We start from the raw sequence: 22,400 nt of genomic DNA, 5'->3' as shown, positions 1-22,400 counted from the left end.
TTCCACAAGAATCAGTATTCTATATTATTAACTTCACAAACCTCTGCTGCATTTGTGTCTACCCAACATCTGTTACAGTAGCTACATAATATTCCTTTTTGATAATGTTTCACCTGGTTAAAAAAGAGCAATCTCTATTTGAAGCCTGCCACTGTCCTGCCTCGTGTCTCATTTTTCTAACTATATGCTAGTACATTTTGATTATGGGAAATATTAATTATAAGAATAAAGTTTTATTACTTTTGGCTTTTGTACTTAATCTCCATGTCATGTTTGAAATTAGTCTTCAGCTATTTTCTGTCGGGAGATAAGTACACCAACAATAAAACAAACAATAAAAATAAATCAACAAACAAAAAAGTCTTAGAATATGCTGTTTTTAATTTCTGTACTCACAATTTGTGTTTTATTCTTTTGTCTTGTGTTGATGTCAGAGTAGTTGAGATTGTTTATATCTATGCATTATAAATTCTTACCACTGCTTCTACCTTTGGTAAGAAACAAGTAAGTATAAGATTTTTCTCCATGGTTATTTAAAAAAGGTTACAAAAATTATCCAGGTAATTTTTCCATGGAATTAAAAGCCTTCTGTTTTTACTTTTAAAAAATCAACATACTTTCAATTGTGTATTTGTTCATTTATCATATATGTATGTGCTTTTTTGCATTTTACAATTATAAATGCCAATTTTTTGTTGCTTTTCCCTCAGTCCATGAATGCTGCCTTTGCCAGGGCTTTCTTCCCTCCTCATGGAGTTCATTGATTTCATTTCTAAAGGGACTTGTCTTGACTCTGGTATTCTCCCAATTCCACCCATTCCTTTTCCAGTTAGTGGACTTCTTTTTTATTTTACAAAGTCAGAAACTATAGTGTTATCTGCCTTAGGAAGATAATCAACAATGGAAGAATTGCTATTTTTCAACAGAAGATATTCAACTTTCCAAATTCTGTATCTTTCTTTTATTGCTAGAGCAACACTTCTACCTTCACAAGATCAGAGTGGAGAGATTTTCTGTCAAGGAATTGCACTTTTAAAAATACCAAGAGGACATAAACAATGTGACTGGTACATTGTCTTGTCATTCTTGTAAATCACTCCTAATCAAATTTGAGACAGTGATATATCACTTAAGTTTGTGAGAAATATATCTAGGAAGTAAACATTTATAAATCATTCTTGCCTCATCAAAATAAGACCTATGATCACTTCTTCAAGAAGAGTTTTGCCTTAAACGTTTATTCATTCATTCATTCATTCATTTATTTAAAAAGCCATAAGCATACAAGCCCTCTTCTGCTGAACCGTACCACTATCCTTGTTTTACACATATTTTGGAGATACATTTACATTGCCTGAAAATAAGAAAAAAGGAAAGTACAAGTATCCTTACAAGTATCTATTGTAATGCTTTCCATGTTAGCTAGGATAACAGATATTGATGAAAACTCCCATCTCCTTGCCATTGAGATACAGTCTCAAAAGCTTTAGCTCATTCTGTTTTAGAAACAGGATCTTCCCCACCTCAGCTCCATGTAACTTATGGAGAAGCATTTTGCACAACTGCGCACACAGGAATGGATTATGAAAGAGTTTGTGATTTTTTTTGCCTGGGCTGACCTAAACCTGAGATCCTTCCATTCTCAATCTCTAAAATAGCTAGAATACTGTTGACAGCTACCAACTTGAGTCTCTTTTGCTTTAACTATTTCTTAGAGAAAGGTTCATAGTTAAAGAGCAGAATACTGAATCCATGTATCCCTCATCTAAACTCAGGAAGTATCAATTCATGGCCAGTGTCATTCTCTGTATACTCACTGTCTGACTCTGACACATAAAAGATAAAGAGAATGGCTTGGACTAAAGGAAAATCTACTCTAAGCCATAGCTTGTTTGCTCTCCTCCACCCTGCTCTGCTTACAATTGACTCACCACTATCTGAACATTCTGTTTCTTTCTTATTTTAGTCTGCTGTTCTGAAGGATTGATTCTGACAGAAGGGAAACTTGTATAAATGCACACTGCACACAACCAAGACAAACGGTAGAGACAGGCCACCCCTGCCACTGCCCTCTCTCTTCTTTGATCTCCTCATATCCCATGATGGCAGAGTTGAAGAACATGCTGTATATGTGGATCACTGTCCTGCAGCTCTGGTTTGAGCTGTCTCTCTGCCTTTCTGAATGGCCTCAGACTGGGCAGGCTCAATATGAAAACCCCCCAGAAGTGGTGATACCCTTGAAGGTAGCTGGCACTGGCAGAGAAACAAAAACTCGAGGATGGCTGTCTTACAGCCTGTACTTTGGGGGTCAGAGACACATTGTCCACATGAAGGCCAAGAAGCTGTTGATTTCCAGACGTTTCTCTGTGTTCACATACACAGACAAGGGGGATCTCCTTGAGGACTGGCCTTACATCCAGAATGACTGCTATTATCAGGGTTATGTAGAAGGAAATGAAAGGTCCATGGTGGCTATTAACACCTGCTTTGGGGGCTTTCAAGGAACAATACAAGTCAATGATATACAATATGAAATCAAGCCCAAGATCCCTTCTAACAGCTTTGAACATGTGGTTTATAAGACAAACACTGAGGAGGAAAATTCACACCCCTTGAGATGTGCATTGACAGAAGAAGAAATAGAAAACCAATTGAAGTTTCAACAGAATGATAACTTTATGAGGCAAAGCGGTTATGAAGGCTGGTGGACCCACAGAGCCTTTCTTGAACTTATACTTATTGTTGATAATCAACGATACAATTATCGGCATAGGAATCTTACACATGTCTTACAAGATGTGTTTTTCGTTCTTAATGAAATAGGTAAAATTTTTGCTGCAATTGATCTTGAGATTAATTTAATTGCAGTTGAAGTGTGGACTACTCAAAATTTTGTATCAGGAACTAATACAGGTCATCTCTTAGATAAGTTTTGTGATTGGAAGGAAGGTAGATTGGACCGTCGTATAAGAAGTGATGCGGCACATCTCTTAATAAACCAAAATTTTGGTATGTTTCTTGGTAAAGCGTATGTTGGAGGTGTATGTATGCCTTATAGTTGTGGAGTCGAACGGCTGCTTGGCGAGAATTTGGTTGCTGCATCAAACACTGTTGCACATGAGATGAGTCACGGTTTGGGCATGGCTCATGATGGAAGGTATTGTTCCTGTGGACAGAGAGACTGCATCATGGCTCCAGCACAAAATCCTTCCGTAAAATTTAGCAACTGCAGCTATGCTTCACTTGTACAGACTTACAGACAAAAGCACTGTCTGCGCTTGCCAGCAGATTCATCACGCCTATATAAATTTCAGCTATGTGGGAATGGTGTAATTGATGATGGAGAGGAGTGTGACTGTGGGTCTAAAAAAATGTGTGAAACAGACCCGTGCTGTCTGGCAAACTGCACTCTAACAGCTGGGTCCGAATGTGCTAGTGGGCTCTGTTGCAAGGACTGTCACTTCCTGCCTTCAGGCACACTGTGCAGAGAACAGGAAAACCATTGTGATCTTCCAGAGTGGTGTAACGGTACATGGCCAGATTGCCCAGATGATGTGTTTATGATAGATGGCTCCCCTTGCTTGGACACTGGCTATTGCTATGAAAATAGATGCAATGACCGAGACAAACAATGTCAGAAGATTTTTGGTGAAAAGGCCAGAAATGCAAATGAGACTTGCTACCGACACATCAACACCAAAGGAGACCGTTCTGGAAACTGCGGTGTCTATACCAATAGGTACGTAAGCTGCAGGATCTCAGATATCCTCTGTGGAAGAGTTCAATGTGACAACGTGTTAAATATCCCTGTTTTGGAAGAGCATTATAGTATTCATTGGGATCGCATCAATGACTTCAATTGCTGGGGTACTGACTTCCATTGGGGGATGTCCGCACCAGATCTTGGTGAAATCAAAGATGGGACAGAATGTGGTGAGGGACATATGTGCCTCAAGAGGAAATGTGTACCAAAACCCACTTGGGAGAGTGAGTGTTCACCAACGTACTGCAATTTGCAAGGTATCTGCAACAACAAACATCACTGCCATTGCAACTATGGGTGGAGTCCGCCATTCTGTGAGTTGCAAGGCTATGGAGGTAGTGTTGATAGTGGCCCAGCTCCTGAGAAAGTGGAAGTGGAAGAAGAAGAAGAAGAAGAAGAAGAAGAAGAAGAAGAAGAAGAAGAAACGACGAGAACTGTGAAGAGAAACTTTTACTTAGTACCAATTTTTCTCTTTACTTTTTTCATTTTGCTTATTGCTTTATCCATTGTGTATTTGAAGAGGGCGCAAATAATATAACATTAGACAGAAGTGCAAATTTTTGAAATACCACCTGAGAATAACATTTCACTCATGAGAGAAGAACAAAAGGTTTCAAAGATCACCTGTGGGAATTTTTTTTTTAAAAAAAAAAACCTTCAAGAAGTAAGAGCTCTGTGTTCAAACATTACCTAAAAAGAAGATCTCCATTGTCCAATCTTCATGAAGGGCAGTGAGCCAAATTTTGCAATTGAAAAAATCCTCAGTGAAGTTTCCTACGAATTGGCTTTTAGTATTCTTGCAGTAGAAATCGTACTGCCTGTGTCAGAAACCACTGACAGAATGGTCCAGAAAGCTCACAACTTGCACCATCAGAAATGTCAATAAAAAGTGAGCCCTAACATATTTTGCCTGTTCATTATTTTAAGCATCTTATTGCTTGTTTTTATTAAAATTCTTGCCTTTAGTTTCACAAGCAAACCTGTCTCGCCAATGCATGTTTCTCCCCTCCTCTTTCAATCTCTTTTTAGTTTGTGGACTTTCATGTGATGTCTTTCAATTCTATTTTCTCTCTAATTTGTCACAGTAGGAAGGGACTCTCAAATTCCATTTCCATTGTATCCATCTTTATTGTAATTTCTGCTCCTATCGGTGCTAGAAGAACATTCGGGCCACAGGGAGAGTTCATAGCAACGTACCTTCAATAGCAGCACTCTACCTGCTAGTGGCAGTGTCTTCCAGCTTGCGCACACACACACACACACACACACACACACACACACGAGAACCAGTACTGTCACCAGCCCCAGTGATATAACACAACCATTAGCTATACCTTCTCATCTGAATTTTGGGGTCCTAGGAGATTGTGACATATTCAGAACTCTGGATTTGACGGTCCCGAATTTATGCGTCTTCTATTTTCAGTGAAACAGAAACCCAAAACACACCTAAACCTTACAACAATACTTAACAGTAATGTAGAGACAGAGAAGCTTAAGCAGGAGCATATGAACCAAAAATAATTCTGAGAGGAGGTGATGAGTGATCTCTCATATTTCCCCTCTTGTATTGCCACATACATGGGAATTGAAGATGTGGTCTGGCCCAGGGAGAGGAGAGGATCTCAATTAGGAAGAGAAATACCAACCCTCTGAATGAAATCTAACCCTACAATCATGAGATAGAAGTTTTTGGTCCTTCAATTTTCATTATTTTCCATCAAGTTACATTTGTTGAATTTGATGGCTTAGTAGGATGCTGCTGCCAAGCCTAAATTTTTTTAAATGGCATCTCTTCATAACCCATATTGTCAGAACAGAAAACAAGGCTTCTCCCATGTAAAAGCATGGTTTCTCTAAGAGGACATTTTTTTTATTTTTTTAAAATTTGGCATTTGATAAGAACTTGGAGAGCTACATAGTAAAGTTTTAGATTATAGAGGTTAACTTCCATGATGTTTTAGGCCTGTGTAAATAAAAATATGCACTCAAATGAAAGTCTTCAGGCTCATATCTTAAGCAATACTCTCAAAGTAAAGAGAATTAGTCCCAGACATACTGAAAAATCACCTCTGACCTAACTAAAAAAACAATGGGAATGGGCAATCATTTCTTTAGTCTGTACACAGAGGAAATAGCAGAGGATTTCTTGTGGAACCACATGGAAATTTTATGGTGGTTTTAATGCACAATGACCTACCATCAGCACAATATCTCTCTTCATACAGTTTTGGTTTGAATGGCTCCTCAAAAATCATATCGAAATTGAATGTCAAATTATTTCATTGTAGAACAATTGGGAGTTGAGGCTCTAAAAGTTTATTTAGGCAGGACTTTTATGATGGACTAAGGCTACTATAACCACATGAGCGGATGGTATAGGTGTCCCCTGGTTATAAAGAGAGGTCCTGCTCTCCCATGCACCTGCTGTACTTCTGCCTGTCATTATGAAGAGAAGCACCATAGTCTCTCAAGGGGCTGCATCAACACAGTCTTGGAATTCCTTCCTTCTAAAACTGTGAGTAATTTCTTGCTGCCATAAATGATGCAGAAGATAGGAGTTCTGTTCTAACCCAAGAAAAGAGAATGAGGTTTTTAAACTGTATTAGGACTTGCCATTGTAATAAACTACTTAGTTATTGGACATCTTGGGGGCTAGATACTAAGTGGAGGCTGGAGGAATTTGTGGGAACTACCAATAAAGAGAATTAAGATTGATTCTCATGAGGGCTCAGCAAAGATGACAAGGAAAATACTAAAAGTGATTATTATCATAGCCAAAAATAATTTCAGTAATATAGAAACTATGGGTGGTTCTGCCAGATAGCAATGAGAAATTTCCTAGCTATTGTAAACTCAAGGAAAACCCACACGTGTGATCCACACTTCTACAGTGAGCTTGCAGAAATGGGTTCATGCCCTAAAACCTAAAAGGTACACATTTAAGTGATAATTCAAGATAGCTTTAGGATAAATACCTAAAATACCTAAGCTGCAAATCTTTCAAGATGTCATGTGGCTTTTGTGGCCACCTAAGGTAAGACGAAAAAGAATATTTTCATTACATGCAGAACTTATACTGCAATTGCAAAAGGATTTGGAAAACTCATTGACTGGTGCTACAAAAAGAAAAATGATAGTTCTGCGCAGAATTCTAGGATGCGGTTAAGAAAGTTTTTCAAAATTCCTGCTTTCTTTCTCATAAAGAAAAGTCCCGGGCACTCAAAAGGTGGGAAGGTGTACCCAGGAGAAGGAGGTAGACTAATGAAAAGAGGAAGAAGGAAGAGCAGGAAGCCATAAAATTCAACGCATATCCTACCAAAAAAATTAAGAGAAGTGGTAGGGTTGGAAGGGGTGAAGGAGAATGATAAAAAGGGGTGACACTGATCAAGAAGCATTGTATTCATAAACTGCTTTGTTGAATGGCATTTCCTTTGTACAACTGCCTAAAGATAGTATCTTTATTTTAAAAAATTGAGACAGAGATTATGCTTTGAAAAAAAATCTCCAGAATTGAACACAAATGGTCAACTTAACAGTAACACTGGAAAAGAGAAAATGCTGTGCTGAAAGAAAACAATTCTGAGTTCTTACTTTTAAAAATTCAGAGATAGAAGTGGCGCTGTAGCTCAAGCGGTAGAGTGCTAGCCTTGAGCTGAAAAGCTGAGGGACAGCGCCCAGGCCCAGAGTTCAAGCCCCATGACCAACAAAAAAATAAATAAATAAATCCAATTCAGAGTTACAAAATAAATAGCCTAATAATGTACCTCATATCTCTAGAAGAACACAATTACAAACCAAAAGCAAATTCAGAAAGAAATAAGCTCAGTGCTAGTGGCTCATGCCTGAAATCCTAGTTATTCAGATGACTGAGAACTGAGGTTTCAAATCAGAAGCCAGCACAAGCAGACCAATCAGAGAGACTGTTAAATCCAAGGACCAGCAAAAAACAACACAAAGATGTAGTTGAAGTGTTGGGGAAGGGGAGTGATTTTGTGAAAAACCAAGAGACTACAAGTTCCTGAGTAGAAAGAAAAGAAAGAGAAAGAAAAGAGAGAGTGAGAGAAATAAAGAAAGAAAAAGGAAGGAAGGAAGGAGAAAGAAATAGAAAAGGAAAGGGAAAGAAAGGGAGAACGAAAGAGAAAAAAGGAAAGAAGGAAGGAAAAGAAAAGGGAGGGAGGAAAGAAGGAAGAGAAGAAAGAGAAAGAAGAAATAAAAAGGAAAGAAAGGAGAAAGAGGGAAGGAGATTGAGAATGAAAGAGAGAGGAAGGAATGGAGGGACTGAAAGTTGGAGGATAAGAGGGAGAAGGAGAATGAAAGAAAAAGAGAAGGAAGGAAGGGAGAAAGAAAGGGAAGGAGATTGATAAGGAGGTAGAGTGGGGAAAGAAGGGAAGGAGAGAGGGATGAGTGAAAGAGGGAGACAGAGAAGGAAAGAAAGAAGAGAGACAGGAGTTTACATTTTAACACAATGAAAACCAAGAATCTGGAATATGTATTGTCTGAGTGAGGGTGTGAAGTCAAGGCGATTTGGGCAGACAAATAGAGAGATGAAGGCTGGGTGAATGTAGCCCTAATATTCAATAAACTGATGTGAAAGTAGAGCCAGGTAAATTTTGGGAGGAGTGGAATTGGGAGAAATGGAAGAGAATGATGAAAGAGGTGACATTGATCAAGATGCATTATACTCACAAACTAGCTCATTGAATAAAACCTCTTTATACAACTACTTAAAGATAACTTTTTTTTTTTTTGGTTGGTTGTGGGGCTTGAACTCTGGGCTTGGGCGCTGTCCCTCAGCTCTTCAGCTCAAGGCGAGCTCTCTACCGCTTGAGCCACAGCGCCACTTCCGGTTTTCTAGTGGTTTATTGGAGATAAGAGGCCCATGGACTTTCCTGTCTGGGCTGGCTTTGAACCGTGATCCTCGGGTCTCAGCCTCCTGAGTAGCTAGGATTACAGGCGTGAGCCACCGGCGCCCGGCTTAAACACAACTTTTAAACGTTGATTGCAAAAAAATAAATAAGAAAAAAGAATAAAATTAGGAAAGCAAATAATATAATAGGAACTATTGGCAGATAGATACATAGATATATAGAATCAATGTAACAAAATGGTGGGATTTTTTTGGGGGGTGGGGGGTCCGGTCGTGGGGCCTGAACTCTGGATCTGGGCACTGTCCCTCAGCTCTTCAGCTCAAGGCTAGCACTCTACCACTTGAGCTACAGCGCCACTTCCGGCTTTTTTCTTTTTGCTTGTGTGATGCTGAGGAATCGAACCCAGGGCCTCAGGCATGCAAGGCAAGAGCTCTACCACTGAGCCACCTTCCCAACCCCCCAAAAAATGGTGGGATTTTTTTTGAAAAAATAAGTATGTTAAAATCTTTTTGCCAGCAAACTGGAAAATATAGAAACAAATAAATTTCTACCTATATTTTGAACCACCTAACACTTTTATAACAAGGAAAATTAAATTGATGTAATAAGAAGGCATAAAGAATAATCCAGAGCACAACACATTCAATGCTAAATTCTGCCAGATATTTAAAGAACAACTAATATCAAAAATTCTTCAAACTTCTAGAAAGAGAAGGAACATCACCAAACCTATAAAGTACATTTTACATTCATTCACACACACACACACAAATTACAGAGTAGTCTAGTCCTTCTGATAACTTTAGATGCAAAATTTCTCATGAAATTCTTGAAAAACAAATTCAACAACACATTAAAAAGATCATATAACATGATCAAACTGTTTTATTCCATAAATTCAAGTGTGGTTCAATATATGTAAATGGATAAATGTAATGCAACACATAAATAGGATCAAGGATCACACGATCATCTCAGTTGATATGAAAAGGCTTCTTTCAAAATTTAATACCTTTATGATAAAAACTCTGAAGAAACAATAATAGAAGTACATCAGCATTTTTCTGAAAAACCTAGAAACTACACTGTAAGAAGTCTGAGCAAAACTGAAATGGTTTCCCTAAAGTCAGGCATGAAACATGGATATTCTGTCTTTTGATTTCTATTCAATATGGTACTGGAATTCTTAGCCAGAACAAAGTTAGAGGCAATGGAAACTATAAAAGGGATCCAAATAAGAAGACAAATTATCCCTATATGATCTTACACTTAACCGATCATAAAGATTCCACCTCAAAGTTCCCACACAACTTTGACAATACTGAAGAATACAAAATCAGTACCTTTTGTGTATACCAACAATAAACATAATTTTATACAAAACAATCTCAAAAACATTATCTAGTAATCAGAAAAAACAGGAAGGTAAAAGGTCTCTGCAATGATAAATACAAGATCTTGAAGGATATTGAAGAAGACACCAGAACAAAGAAAGACTTGCCATGCTCAATCACTAGTAAAAAATCAATAGAATAAACATGGTTACATAGTGTAAAGCAATCTACAGATTCAATGCACACTCATCAAAATTCTAATATTATTCTTCACAGAAATAGAAAATTCAGTACTAAAACTCATATAGAAGCACAAAAGACTCTTAAGTAGATAAAGCAATCTTGACTAAATAGTGACAATGGAGGTATCACAATACCACATTTCAAATTACACTGAAGAATCATAGTAAACAAAAATAGCATGGTACTAGCAAAAAGCCCAGAGGACAAAGGATCAAAATGGAATATGAATAAATGAGAGTAGCTACAAATATTCAATTTTTAAATTTTACTTTATTATAAAGATGCTGTACAGAGGAGTTATGGTTACATGAGTAAGGTAATGAGTATATACCTTGTTGGACATTGTTACCGCCTCCTCTGTTGACATCCAATTTTCTGTCAAAAGATCACAAAACAAAGCAAGAGCCGTGGTGGCTCATGCCTGTCATCCTACCTAGCAACTCAGGAGGCTGAGAGCTGAGGATTACAGTTCAAAGCCAGACTGGGCAGGAAAGTCCAAGAGATTCATCTCTAGTAAACTACTCAGAACAAGCTGGAAGTGGTGTTATGACTCAAGTGGAAGGGTACTAGTCTTGAGCAAAAGCAGCTTCAGAGCAGCACTCAGGCCCTGAGTTCAAGCCCCAGGATGGGCACACACACACACACACACACACACACACACACACACACACACACACACACACAAACAAGATGTCAAATGATTGGAGAAAGATAGCCAAAAGATGCCAAATAATTGGAGAAAATACAGTTTTTTCAACACATGGTGCTGGGAAAACTGGATGTCCACATATGGAAGATTGAAACTAGATTCCTATCTCTAACCCTAAATTAATACCAAGTCAAGGTTTCAAATGCCTTTTTTTTAGAATCAAAGAGAAACTTTTATTTTCAACAAAATTGCCTATAAGAGATGGTTCATTGATCCACTATGAACAAATCTCATTATGTAAAGCACCAAAATGTATATTTAAAAGATTAAAATAGTCTGCCTATCACACATACATCTCCCCCCCCCAAACCATACAAACCAAGCCAAAAGGCACAAGCAAAATGATTTGAATACCTACACACAAAAGTTGTCTTTGAATTAAAATTCACAAATTTGTATATTCATTCTGATGTGGAAACGAAAAGAAACACAAAAAAAGAAGAGAGTAAGGAAAAAACTTGAAGTCCTAAGAAGACTTAGAGAAATTTAAGAAAACATATTATCTACCTACAAGCTAACAGAAAGAAAAGATTCATCAGTGCCTTCCATATGCTTTAAGTGGAAAGCCTCAGGTCAACCTGATATTTCCTTCACAATGCAGCTCACCATAGCAAATGAGATATTAAGTAGCCATAATACCAGAAGCAATGAATAGTAATCAGATAGACCAGAATTCCAAAGAAATAGTGTCTTCCACTGTGGGGTTGTCATTATTTAAAAGGACTGTATTTCTGGTTTTAATACTCACAAGACAATATGTTGGAAATGAACTTTATAACTTGGAGGTGTGGTTGGAGGAGGAGGAAAAGTTAGAGAAAAATGAGGGGGGGTAACAATGTTGGACAAGAAATGTACTCGTTACCTTATGTATATAACTGTAACTCCTCTACATTACCTTGACAATAAAATAAAATTTTAAAAAATTATAGCACTTTTCATTATGCACAGTAATGAACTGAGTTAAAATTTATTGAAGAGTGATTATTTTAAATAATAAATAAAATTATTATATAGAAACAAAAATGTGGGAAGCCAGGCACTGGTGGTTTACATCCTAGGTACTTAGGAAGCTGAGATTTGAGGCTCTCAGTACAATACCAGCCTGGGCAGCAAAGGCATTGGGACTTTTATGTCTAATTAACCACCAAAAAGCGGGGAGTGGAGCTGTTGGCTGTTGTGGCTCAAATGGTCCAGCACTAGCCTTGAGGAAAGAAATTAAGGGAGAGTGCTCAGATCCTGAGTTCAAAAAGTATGTGTGAGAGTGAGTGAGTTTGTATAATTTATTACCTTGCAGGATTGTTTGTGGGAGTTAGAAGGGGAGTTGGGCGGGGAAGAATGTTAGAGGGCAAACAATACTGAAGCACATTGCATCTCAAAATGAAGATGTAAGATAAAACTTAAGGAAGTTCTTGAATATTAGCAAGTAGGGACAGGACAACCTGATTGAAGCTCAATACATGCATGTGTGAAGAGCCATGATGAAGCCCCCCCACCAATTAACAGGCACTTATACACTTATATATTTATACAGTTAGGACTGTGAGTCATGTTCTCCTTGGAGTATCAGGTTTTTCAGAAGAAGGGATAAGAGAGAATTAAGGAGGGTGAGTAAAATCAAAATATTTCATGTATGTGTATGAAAACTGAACAGTGAAGTATTGAATTTGTTTAGGAAAGAGGAGAGGAGATGAAGGAGATGAAGAGGGTAAATCTAATCAATTATTGTGTGTATGTATGCCTATATATATATGTGTTTGTGTGTGTGTGTGTGTGTGTGTGACATGTTGAATGAATCCCTGTTGTATAAAAAATAAGCCAAGTTTAACTTAAAACATAAAAGTATTCTATTGATACTTCCTAGTATTTTAGTGGATCTTTCTCTCATGTTCTGTTTCTTTCATATTTACATGCTATGACATACTATATATATGTGTGTGTTGTATGGGAGAGTATTTATACATTAAACACCAAAGTATGTAAAGAAGTTACATGCACATTTACATAACTCTGTGTGTGTGTGTGTGTGTGTGTGTGTGTGTGTGTGCATGCACATGCTCGCGTGTGCTTAAAATCGCAACATATCTTGCTGGTGATTTGATCTCTGGTTTTTCTTTTCTTGTTCCACTTGGTTTGTTTAATTTTTTTCCTGGGTTTGGGGCTTGAACTCTGGACCTGGGGGCAATCCTTGGGCCTTTTTGTGCTCAAGGCTCTCTCTCTACCATTTGAGCCAGCAGCACTTTGGGCTTTTTTGAGTGTTTATTAGAGAGAAGAGTATCACAGGGACATTTCTGGCCTGCTGGCTTCCATCCTCAGATCTCAACCTCATGAGGAGATAGGATTGTAGGTTTGAGCCTTTAGTACCTGGCCTATACTTTTTTTACTTTAAAAAATACTGTTTTCTTATGTAAATATGTATCTCTGTAAAAGGGGGCTTTGGGGATATAGTAAACCTTCTCTCTACCACAGGTGATATCCAGATGATGCCATATAACTAGCGATTGTGACAGACCCATACAACTTGCTAAGTAGTCTTCTAAAACTGTCTATATTCCAAATCATCAGCACATGACCTACGAAATTACTTGCTATTATACTGTTTCTTCTTCTGTTCTCTCTTCTACTGATTTTGTTGGAAATCTGTTTCCAACAAATCAAGCAATCTTATATGCACATACAACCTTTACCTGAGTAATTCATACACCTCTAACAAAAGATAATTAGTGCTGTGACTGAACTTGAAGTCCACGCTTTGAGTATTCCACAATATAGCTCAGTATTGGAAGTAAACAGAGCAGCAGTATGAATAAAAGTTTGCAGGTGAAAAATGTCCATACTGCACATGAGGAGCATAAAGAGCTGTCACTTGCAGCAGGTGAGGGTCTGTGAAGGATTCCCCTTAGAAATAGGAACCATCCACTCAAGGTTTTGCCCCAATTCCTTGAACTTAAATGCACAGGGATAGTTCAGGACATCTTGTTATGGTAAGAAAATTGGGCAGAGCTTTATTAAGCAAACAACAAGCAAGCAGAGAAAGACATACTCTGGTGTATGTTACACCAGACTTTGACATCTAGGTAGCAGGCCAACTTTGTAACTAGCCTGTGAAATGTAACCCATACAGCTTGCTTAAACAACAGTGTTCTAAAACTGTCTGCCTTCAAAATGATCAGCACATGATTTAGTAATTTATTACATTTTATTTTTCATGCAGCACTGTCTTCTAGATTTGTCTGTCATTGTAGGCAGCAGGTTTTCAGCAACAAATACAGTGAAGTGTATGAACTGTATCTGCATAAGAACCTGAGAAGCAGATGATTAGTGATGTGAGAATTCCTCAGAGAATTAAATGATCTTGAAATTTATATGGGAAGATGAAGAGCTTTGAGTAGCCCACAATATAATTCAGTATTGGAAGTACACCGAAACCAGAACAGCCGAATCAGCAAAAGTACACAGTGGAAAATGTCAATACTACATATGAAGAACATAAAGAGCTGCCAATGTGTCATGTGAGGGACTGTGGAGATTCCTCTTAGAAACAAGAACCATCTACTCAAGGTTTTGCCCCAAGTTCTTGCATTTAAATGCACAGTGAGAGTTCAGGACAAGTTGTTATGGTAAGAAAACCAAGCAGAACTTTATTGAGCAAGCAACAAGCAAGTTGAGAAAGAGAAACTCAGGTGTACCTTATACCAGAGACCCTCTGGGATTTTGACATGTGGGAATTTATGGTAAACTAAAAAGGTTGGATTTGGTTCAAAATGCCCTTAGAATAAATGTATCCCTATGTTCTGGCACCTGATACATTAATCACTCTTGCTGGTACATTGTTTTATCGCATGGGCCCAGAAGCTTCAAGGTTGGCTTGCTACTCTCAGCTCTCAGTGGTCTGGAGTTTACTTCAAACACGGGACAATGATGCCTGCATATCTCTCCAGAAGATAGTCGTTTCTGTCCCACAATCATTGCATGACAAGTACCCTTCCTTGAGATAAAAATTTGTCTCACCAAACACATTTTATACTCTATGGAATAAGTCTCTCTTCTAAAACTTCTTTACATGGTAAAACATGGAGAACTGGTAGGCAATATCAAAGGAGAACACTGTTCCCCTTTTTTACTTAAAGTTGCACCTGAGATGAGAATGCGAGGCCTAAGACAAAAAATAGTTCTTATGTGCTTTTAATGAAGCTATGGCGTTTACTCTGAAATCCTGGCTGCTGCTTCCCTTTCTTCGTTTACCTGATCTCTTCCTCCGAGTGGAAGTAAGAAAATGAATTTATTCATATCGCACAGTTACTGCAGCGTAGTACGTAGGTGACACTCTTGGGGCAGGAAGAAGTACAGACTAAGTTTGGTTGAGATGACGGAGTCACAATGGGGAGGACTATTAGCTACTTGCCAAGTTTGGTAGACTGAGAGGCTGCTGTTGGAAGGGAACTAAATCTAGGACTTAATCCAATGAGAGACAACTGAAAAAGGGAATTTATGTTTCTCGCTCATGCATGGGCTCAAGAAGGTAAAAACAACTCAGTGTTCATGGGACAGTTGCATCCAATAAGCCATAGAACAGGTTATCATTAGTAGATATAATGGAATTCATCCCTTCATCTGTTGGTAAGTCGTTCAGGCATTTTACTCTAAAAATTGAAGTACAAATAACTTGTACAGGAACACACACACCAAAATACTGTACAAAATGACAAGATTTGGTGGAAGTCTATCTATTATCATTTGCCTTTATTTTGAAGGAGCACTAAAGTTTTTAATGTGTTGTTACTCCTAATTTTGGAAAACACAATTAAATTCTAAGTAACCTCTAAGGGTTTTGGTGAGAAGAAGGTAATTATCACTGTAACACCACAGCACTTTATGAATAGCAATGTAACATCGTAAGGGGCAGTGGCATCTAGAATCATAGTGTAAAACACTGTAATAGTATGCATTTTTGGATATGTGCTTCTATGACTAACTTATAAAAGGACATTTTAGAATTATATTCTAATGGATTTGTATTGTTTAAGTTCAGTCTCAAGAGAATTCATCATAAAACAGGCTTAGCCATTACAAAACTATGAACACTCCAAATTAATGATAAGCAAAAACACAGCAGGAAAAAAACATGTAGTATCAGAAAATCATATCAGGAAGGACATCCAAGTATAAGAAATTATTAAATTTCAAGAAGTTGTTTGAGTAAATACAGGCAGTACATAGCGTTAAATTTTTTTAAAAAGAGTGGAGAGAAAAAGGAAAACTATAATAAATAATAAATATAAAAATAAATAAAAAAGAAAATTTAAATTTTAAATTAACTTAAAATAAATAAATAACAAAAATTAAAAATAAATAAAATTTATTAATTAGTTAATTAACTAAAACTGGATTTTTTTTAATTTTTAATTTTTTTATTTTTATTATTTTTTTATCTTTTATTTCCCCCTTCCCATCCCTTCCCAGCCTCCCTAAAACTGGATTCTTTTTAAGTGAAATTATTTTAGTTTTCCTTATCTTCTTCATTATATAGTTGGCTATTAGTTGTCATATATACCCTTCATTGTATTGAGGAACATTCTTACTGTTCCCTAGGTTCTCCAGAGCATTAATAAAAAATAATTGAAGTTTTGTTGAAAGCTTTCTACATATCAGTGGAAATTATCATATGATTATCTTCTGTTTATACTCTGTACTGAATTTATTCACTTATGTATCTTAATCTACCTTACCATTCCAGGAACGAACCCAACTTGGTTAAGGTCTATATTTTTTGAAACAAATAAATTAAGAAGTCGTACTCAAAATTTTTTTCTCACCATTTTTCTCGGCATTTTGTGATATAAACTTCTCTGTCATAACTACATACCTTAGCAAGTATTCAAAGTATTTTGTTGTGTTCTGTTAACATGAGAAAAGAAACCTGTATGTGATTCTCAGTATATTCAGACAAAATGTCCTTGACACCGATGAATAATGACAAGGCAATAATATGAAAATTATCAAACCTTGAAATGCCCCATGTAGAAAACTTGCTTTTAAAAACTGAACTACCAAGAGTGACTTTCACTAGTAGAAACATCTTTTGAAAAATGACAAATTCAATTTTCAGCTGAGAATCCTATCTATTCTTGTGAAAATTAGAAACTTGGAAAAATAATGTTTACAAGGGTTAAAGTACAGAAATGTGTGTGATAAATGCATCATTATTACTCTGTCACTAGATTGAATTTTCAGGTTATAGGACCTTAATCTTGTGTACTTCCCACTCTACTCCATCCCTCTGAACAGATTCTTTGATGTATTTTCCCACCAGTGTTTGTAAAAGTGGAAGAAGTACTGATCTATCTAGGTTAGTTTGAGCAACCTAGACAGCACTGGAAGTCTAGAACTCCTCTGTAAGGATAGAAGAACAATAATATGGAATTTAAAATTCAGAAAACATGCAAACCAAAGCCATGGGATTACTCTGTAAACTTAATGGATAAGATTTAATTGAAAATAAGAGTTGTGTATGGACTAGGATAGTAGAAAACAGCATACGATTGAAGATAGGACATAGGTTAGTAATGAAAGGTTTTTAATCTTTATTTTTTAAATTATCTTTAAATAGTTATACAAAGGAGGTTCCATATAAGAAAGTAGTTTAAATACAATGCATCTTAGTGTCACCCTTTCAAGATCTACCTTCAGCCCACCTTTTCCCTTACTTTTCTTAATTTTGTGGTATATACAGTGAATTCTTGACTACTTTATCTCCCCTGCCCTCCACTTCATTTGTCCATACCACTCCTCTTCACAACCCATCCCCTAGATTTAGATATAACCATTTCTTAATGTTGATTTTGTTGGGCTTCGACCAAGTCTTTCCAAAAGATTATGCTACTTTAACTCTTCATAGAGTCTGTTATACTTAAGTTAATTCATATGTAACCACTTGCATACCATCCAATATGTTTATTTGTATGTTTAGGCACATCATAGCTAGCATCATTGAAAGAAATCAGGCAACCTTTGTTTCTCTGGGTCTTACTTCACTTAATATATTTTCATGTCTTACAGTTCCTTGTGATTGGTACATTATCATTCTTTCTAATAGATGAGTAAAATTCCATTGTGTGTGAAATATATATCACATTTTCTTGATCCCTTTGTCCATTGAGAAGCATCTGAGTTGATTCCATATCTTCCTAAATAGTGCTGCAAAGACTATGGCTGTGCTGATGGCTTTACTACAACTCTGTTTGTGTTCTATTGGATAGATATTGGAATTACTGGGTCATAGGGTAGTTCTATGTTGAGTTTTTTGAGGACCCTTCTTTCTTCTTTCCAGATTGGTTAAACAAGTTCACATTCCCACCAATAGTGAATCAGAATTCCCTTTTGACCGCATCCTTGCCAGCTTTTGTTACTGTTTTTTTCTTGAGAACAGCAGGCCATTTTAACGAGGGTAAGGTGAAATCTCAGTGTTGTTTTGATTTGCATATGAAAATTTCTTTGAATGTGAGTTAAACAATAAAACCAAACACTGGTGTTGTATGTGTTGTCTACATTTGTAGCTAAACACAGTGACATTAGGTATAGTAAGGTTGTGTGTAATAAAGAAGACACACAAAATCTATGAGGATTCTCCGGGAGGCTGCTGAAAGAATTGGGAGGAAAAATGATCAGAGGGAAATGATCTAAAGAAGTTGGAATTAGCTTTCTCGATGAATTTAAGCTGTGACTAAAAGCTGGTTTGTATGGGGATGGTGGGAGGAGAAAGTGCCCCACTGGGCTTTACATTGTCCTGATAAAACTATTTGTTAAATTAGTATGAAGAAATGTTCACAAAGAAGTATTGTATTTCCTGACAGATTCTAGGATAATTATTTCACTGGGACATGATCAAAGAATTTAACATCAAATAAAAAACAATTCAAAGTAAAATTAGTCTGGGACTCAGACGAAGTCAAGTCGTGAATCTAGTATCTTCATTTCTGTTTTCACTGCTGGGAGAGTTGATAGTGGACTAATGTTAAATCCCTCAGAACAGATTTCTCTTTCCACTTGTGTTCTGCCCACAAATAGTCTAGCAGTTCCTAATTTCCATATTTGAATTGCTGGTTACTTTACTGATCTCATGAATCTGAGAACATGTACAATAATTTTTCTAAAGCATACATTTTAAGCCAGGCACTGGTGGCTCATGCCTATAATCCTAGCTAGTCCAAAAGTTGAGACATTTAGATCATGGTTCTAAGCCATCCTGAGCATGCTGGTCTGTGAGTCTTTGCCAATAAATGATCAAAAATCCAGAAGTGACACTGTGGCTCAAGAGAAGGAGCAGTATCCTTGAGATTAAAAGCTCAGGGACAGTGCCTAGGCTCTGACTTCAAGTCCCACACACAAGTGGCACACACACATGTAAAATATGCATTTCATATGCAAAATTTCCAATGAATTTGTATATATTCTTGAAGTATAACTTGCATCACTGTACATAAATTATAGAGCATTCAGTTTTGTAGTCCTGTATCATCCAATGATATGTCCCAATATATCTATATATTGTGTAGTTTTGTGCATATTTTGCTCAAATAAAAAAATAACTGATAAGTACTGCCAGACAGGTATCATGATAGTATCAGATTTCTCATTTCCCAAAACAATTTAAGTACAATTGTATTACTTAAACATAAATTTTAATATTTGCGCTTTTTGTGAGATGTGTCTTCTTGATAACTGAATTTGGGCACTAGCTACCTTCAAATATAAAGCGCCAGGAACAAAGAAGTTTAATAATCTGGATACCCTGAAAATGTATATGAAAACAGCATAAAGAACTTCAAGGAAAGCTGTTGATCAATATGAGACAGAGAAACAGACTGTGTTGTTGGGAAAGGGGCGAGGCAGCCCCTTTCAGAGGAGGATTTGGGCTGCCAAGGGCTAAAGAGGATGAAGATGGTCACCATAGGTTGCTTTTATGTGTTTAAAAAAAAAACAGAGAAAGCTTATGTAATTGTACTGGGAAGCAGGGAGGAAGGTAAGGTAGAGTGAGGGGGAGGGAACAATTGATTGAAGTACATTATTTACATGTTTGAAAATGTAACAATGCAAGGTTTTTGTACACCACACCACCAACAACAACAGCTTTGCCATAAAGCCACCATTTGACAGACAAATACAAGGGAAAGTTTTGCCCTGTCTGTTTCAAGGTTCAGAGACTTTCTTTGCATTTTGGAAAGTCTTTCCCATCTAGATTGATTTCCTTTTTCTTTTGCATGGGTAATATATTTTTTAAATGGGTTAATATTATCCAATATTACTTTAATTTTTTATTAAAAGTTAAAACAAACTGAGACTAGTAGTCCATCAAGATTTACAGAGTAAGTTTCTGGCATATGTTTTCTTTTGTTCCTCTTTTATGGGGGGGTGATATAAATATTTTTTTTTTCAGAAAGGCAACTTGGTTTTAACCATTACCCACAAAATTTATGCTGTCATAGAATCAAAGTTTTTCTGATTAATTTAAGACAATTGTAGGCTCATTTTATACCAACACAAAATATAAACATCAATGCCATTTTCACTGAACAACCACTCATAAAAAAAATCATGAAATAAGGCTGGGAAAGTGGCTCAGTGGTAGAGTGCTTGCCTTGCATGCCTGAGGCCCTGAGTTCGATTCCTCAGCACCACATAAGCAAAAAGAAAAAAGCCGGAAGTGGCGCTGTGGCTCAAGTGGTAAAGTGCTAGCCTTGAGCTGAAGAGCTGAGGGACAGTGCCCAGGCCCAGAGTTCAGGCCCCATGACCAGACCCCCCAAAAAAAATCATGAAATAACAAAGTAAAAATCCATGTCAATTTTTTTTGTCAGTCGTGGGGCTTGAACTCTGGGCCTTGGCAATGTCCTTCAGCTCTTCAGCTCAAGGCTACTACTGTACCACTTGAGCCACAGTGCCATTTCTGGTTTTTAGGTGGTTTATTGGAGATAAGAGTCTCACAGACTTTTCTGCCCAGGTTGGCTTTGAACCACTATCCTCTGATCTCAGACTCCTGAGTAGCAGCGAGGGTTATAGGCATGAGTGAGCCATTAAAGGCCAGATACAAGTCAATTTTAAAAAAGCAAACTTAAAGACTTAAAAAGTCCTCTTCTCCGAAGAGGAAAGAAGGATGGCCAATAGACACATGAAGAAATGCTCAACCTCCCTAACCATAAAAGAAATGCAAATCAAAACAACATTGAGGTACTGCCTCACCCCAGCTAGAATGGCTATAATCAAGAACTCTAATTACAACAGATGTTGGAGGGGATGTATGGGTAATATATTTTTAATGTAGTTTTCTGAAGAGGCAGAAGTCATTCACCTAAGACAGGAAATCTCTGAAACCCAAAACACCTACTAAACACATGAAATTCTCAATTGCAAATTATGACCCATGGACCACAAAACTTCCAGCTCCAAGCTTAAATGCTCCCTCTCCTCTGAACTTGGAGTCCTAGAACCAAGAGCCTTATTTCAAACCTTTTGAGTTTATTCCCATCCTCTTCCAGGGGATCTGTGCTGCCAGTGACAACACTCCATCTTTCAGTCAGCAAATTGTGCTTATTTTACTTGTGGGGTTTCTTGGGTCTGAAGGATAGCGAACTTACCTTGTACAATGGAGAACACGGAAAGGAATTTTAAAAATATTTTTAAAATTTTCCCACATTATTTTCAAAACTATGGGAAATGGTTTGAAATAGCAATTTCTTTAAGAACTCACAGACAAGCCAGGTGCTTGTGGCTTATGCCTCTAATCATAGCGGCCCAACAAACTCCAGTTAACCATAAATTAACCACCTGAAAACCGGAAGTTGAACTGTGGCTCAGTGGTGGAGCACTAGACTTAAGCAGAAAAGCTCAGGTACAGGACCAGTCCCCATGAGTTCAAGCCCCATGCCAACAACAAAAATAAATAGAAGTCCACAAACAACTTGAGGGTATGGAGGGAATGGAGAAAGATGGAGAAAAATGGAAGAGGTGACACCAATCAAGGTAAATTGCACTCATGGTATGACTTGTGGGATGAGAAATGCCTCCATACAACTATTTTTTAAATAATAAGTAAAAATCAATAAACAAAAAAGTTTACATGCTACTTAATTCCTTTATAATATTTAGAAAATGCGATGAAGAAGACACATCCAACCAGGGATGCTCCTCCCTTTTATGAGCCAGGTTTACCCTTGTCATACTAGTTACTCAGGACACTGAAATCTGAGAGTTGCAATTCTAAGCTGGCCTGGAAAGGAAAGTCTGTGAGACTCTTATGCACTAAACTACAAAAAAAAAAGTGTAGCTGTGGCTCAAGTGGCAGAGTGCTGGCCTTGTACAACAAAAGCTCAGGGACAATCCTATGGCCTGATTATGCCCCAGGACTGGCACAAAAAGAAGAAGTGGGATAGGGGAAGAGGAAGAAGGAGGAGGAGGAGGAAGAGAAGGTGGAGAAGGAGGAAGAGGAG

At 37.3% G+C, this 22,400-nt stretch overlaps 1 protein-coding gene across 1 annotated transcript; it reads left to right on the top strand.

The window, feature by feature from the left end:
* Positions 1-2,102: 2,102 nt before the first annotated feature.
* Positions 2,103-21,539, top strand: LOC105991385 (disintegrin and metalloproteinase domain-containing protein 25-like). The gene is made up of 3 exons (XM_013024014.1): positions 2,103-4,098; positions 15,112-15,185; positions 21,450-21,539. Exons 1-3 carry the CDS (start codon positions 2,103-2,105, stop codon positions 21,537-21,539), a joined length of 2,160 nt encoding a protein of 719 aa, XP_012879468.1.
* The last annotated feature ends 861 nt before the right edge of the window (positions 21,540-22,400 follow it).

This window comes from Dipodomys ordii, unplaced genomic scaffold, assembly GCF_000151885.1.
Source record: "Dipodomys ordii isolate 6190 unplaced genomic scaffold, Dord_2.0 Scaffold4, whole genome shotgun sequence".
In the NCBI taxonomy this organism is placed as follows: domain Eukaryota; kingdom Metazoa; phylum Chordata; class Mammalia; order Rodentia; family Heteromyidae; genus Dipodomys; species Dipodomys ordii.
The sequence above is the reverse complement of the archived record's forward strand: the minus strand, read 5'-3'. Positions and strand labels throughout refer to the sequence as shown.

Bases quoted from the DNA above. Each gene is read 5' to 3' on its own strand.
- LOC105991385 (XM_013024014.1), top strand. From the start codon at position 2,103: ATGGCAGAGTTGAAGAACATGCTGTATATGTGGATCACTGTCCTGCAG. The intron at 4,099-15,111 runs GTAGTGTTGATA...CTTTTAATGAAG, and splicing joins TGAGTTGCAAGGCTATGGAG to CTATGGCGTTTACTCTGAAA. The intron at 15,186-21,449 runs GTAAGAAAATGA...ATCCTCTTCCAG, and splicing joins ATCTCTTCCTCCGAGTGGAA to GGGATCTGTGCTGCCAGTGA.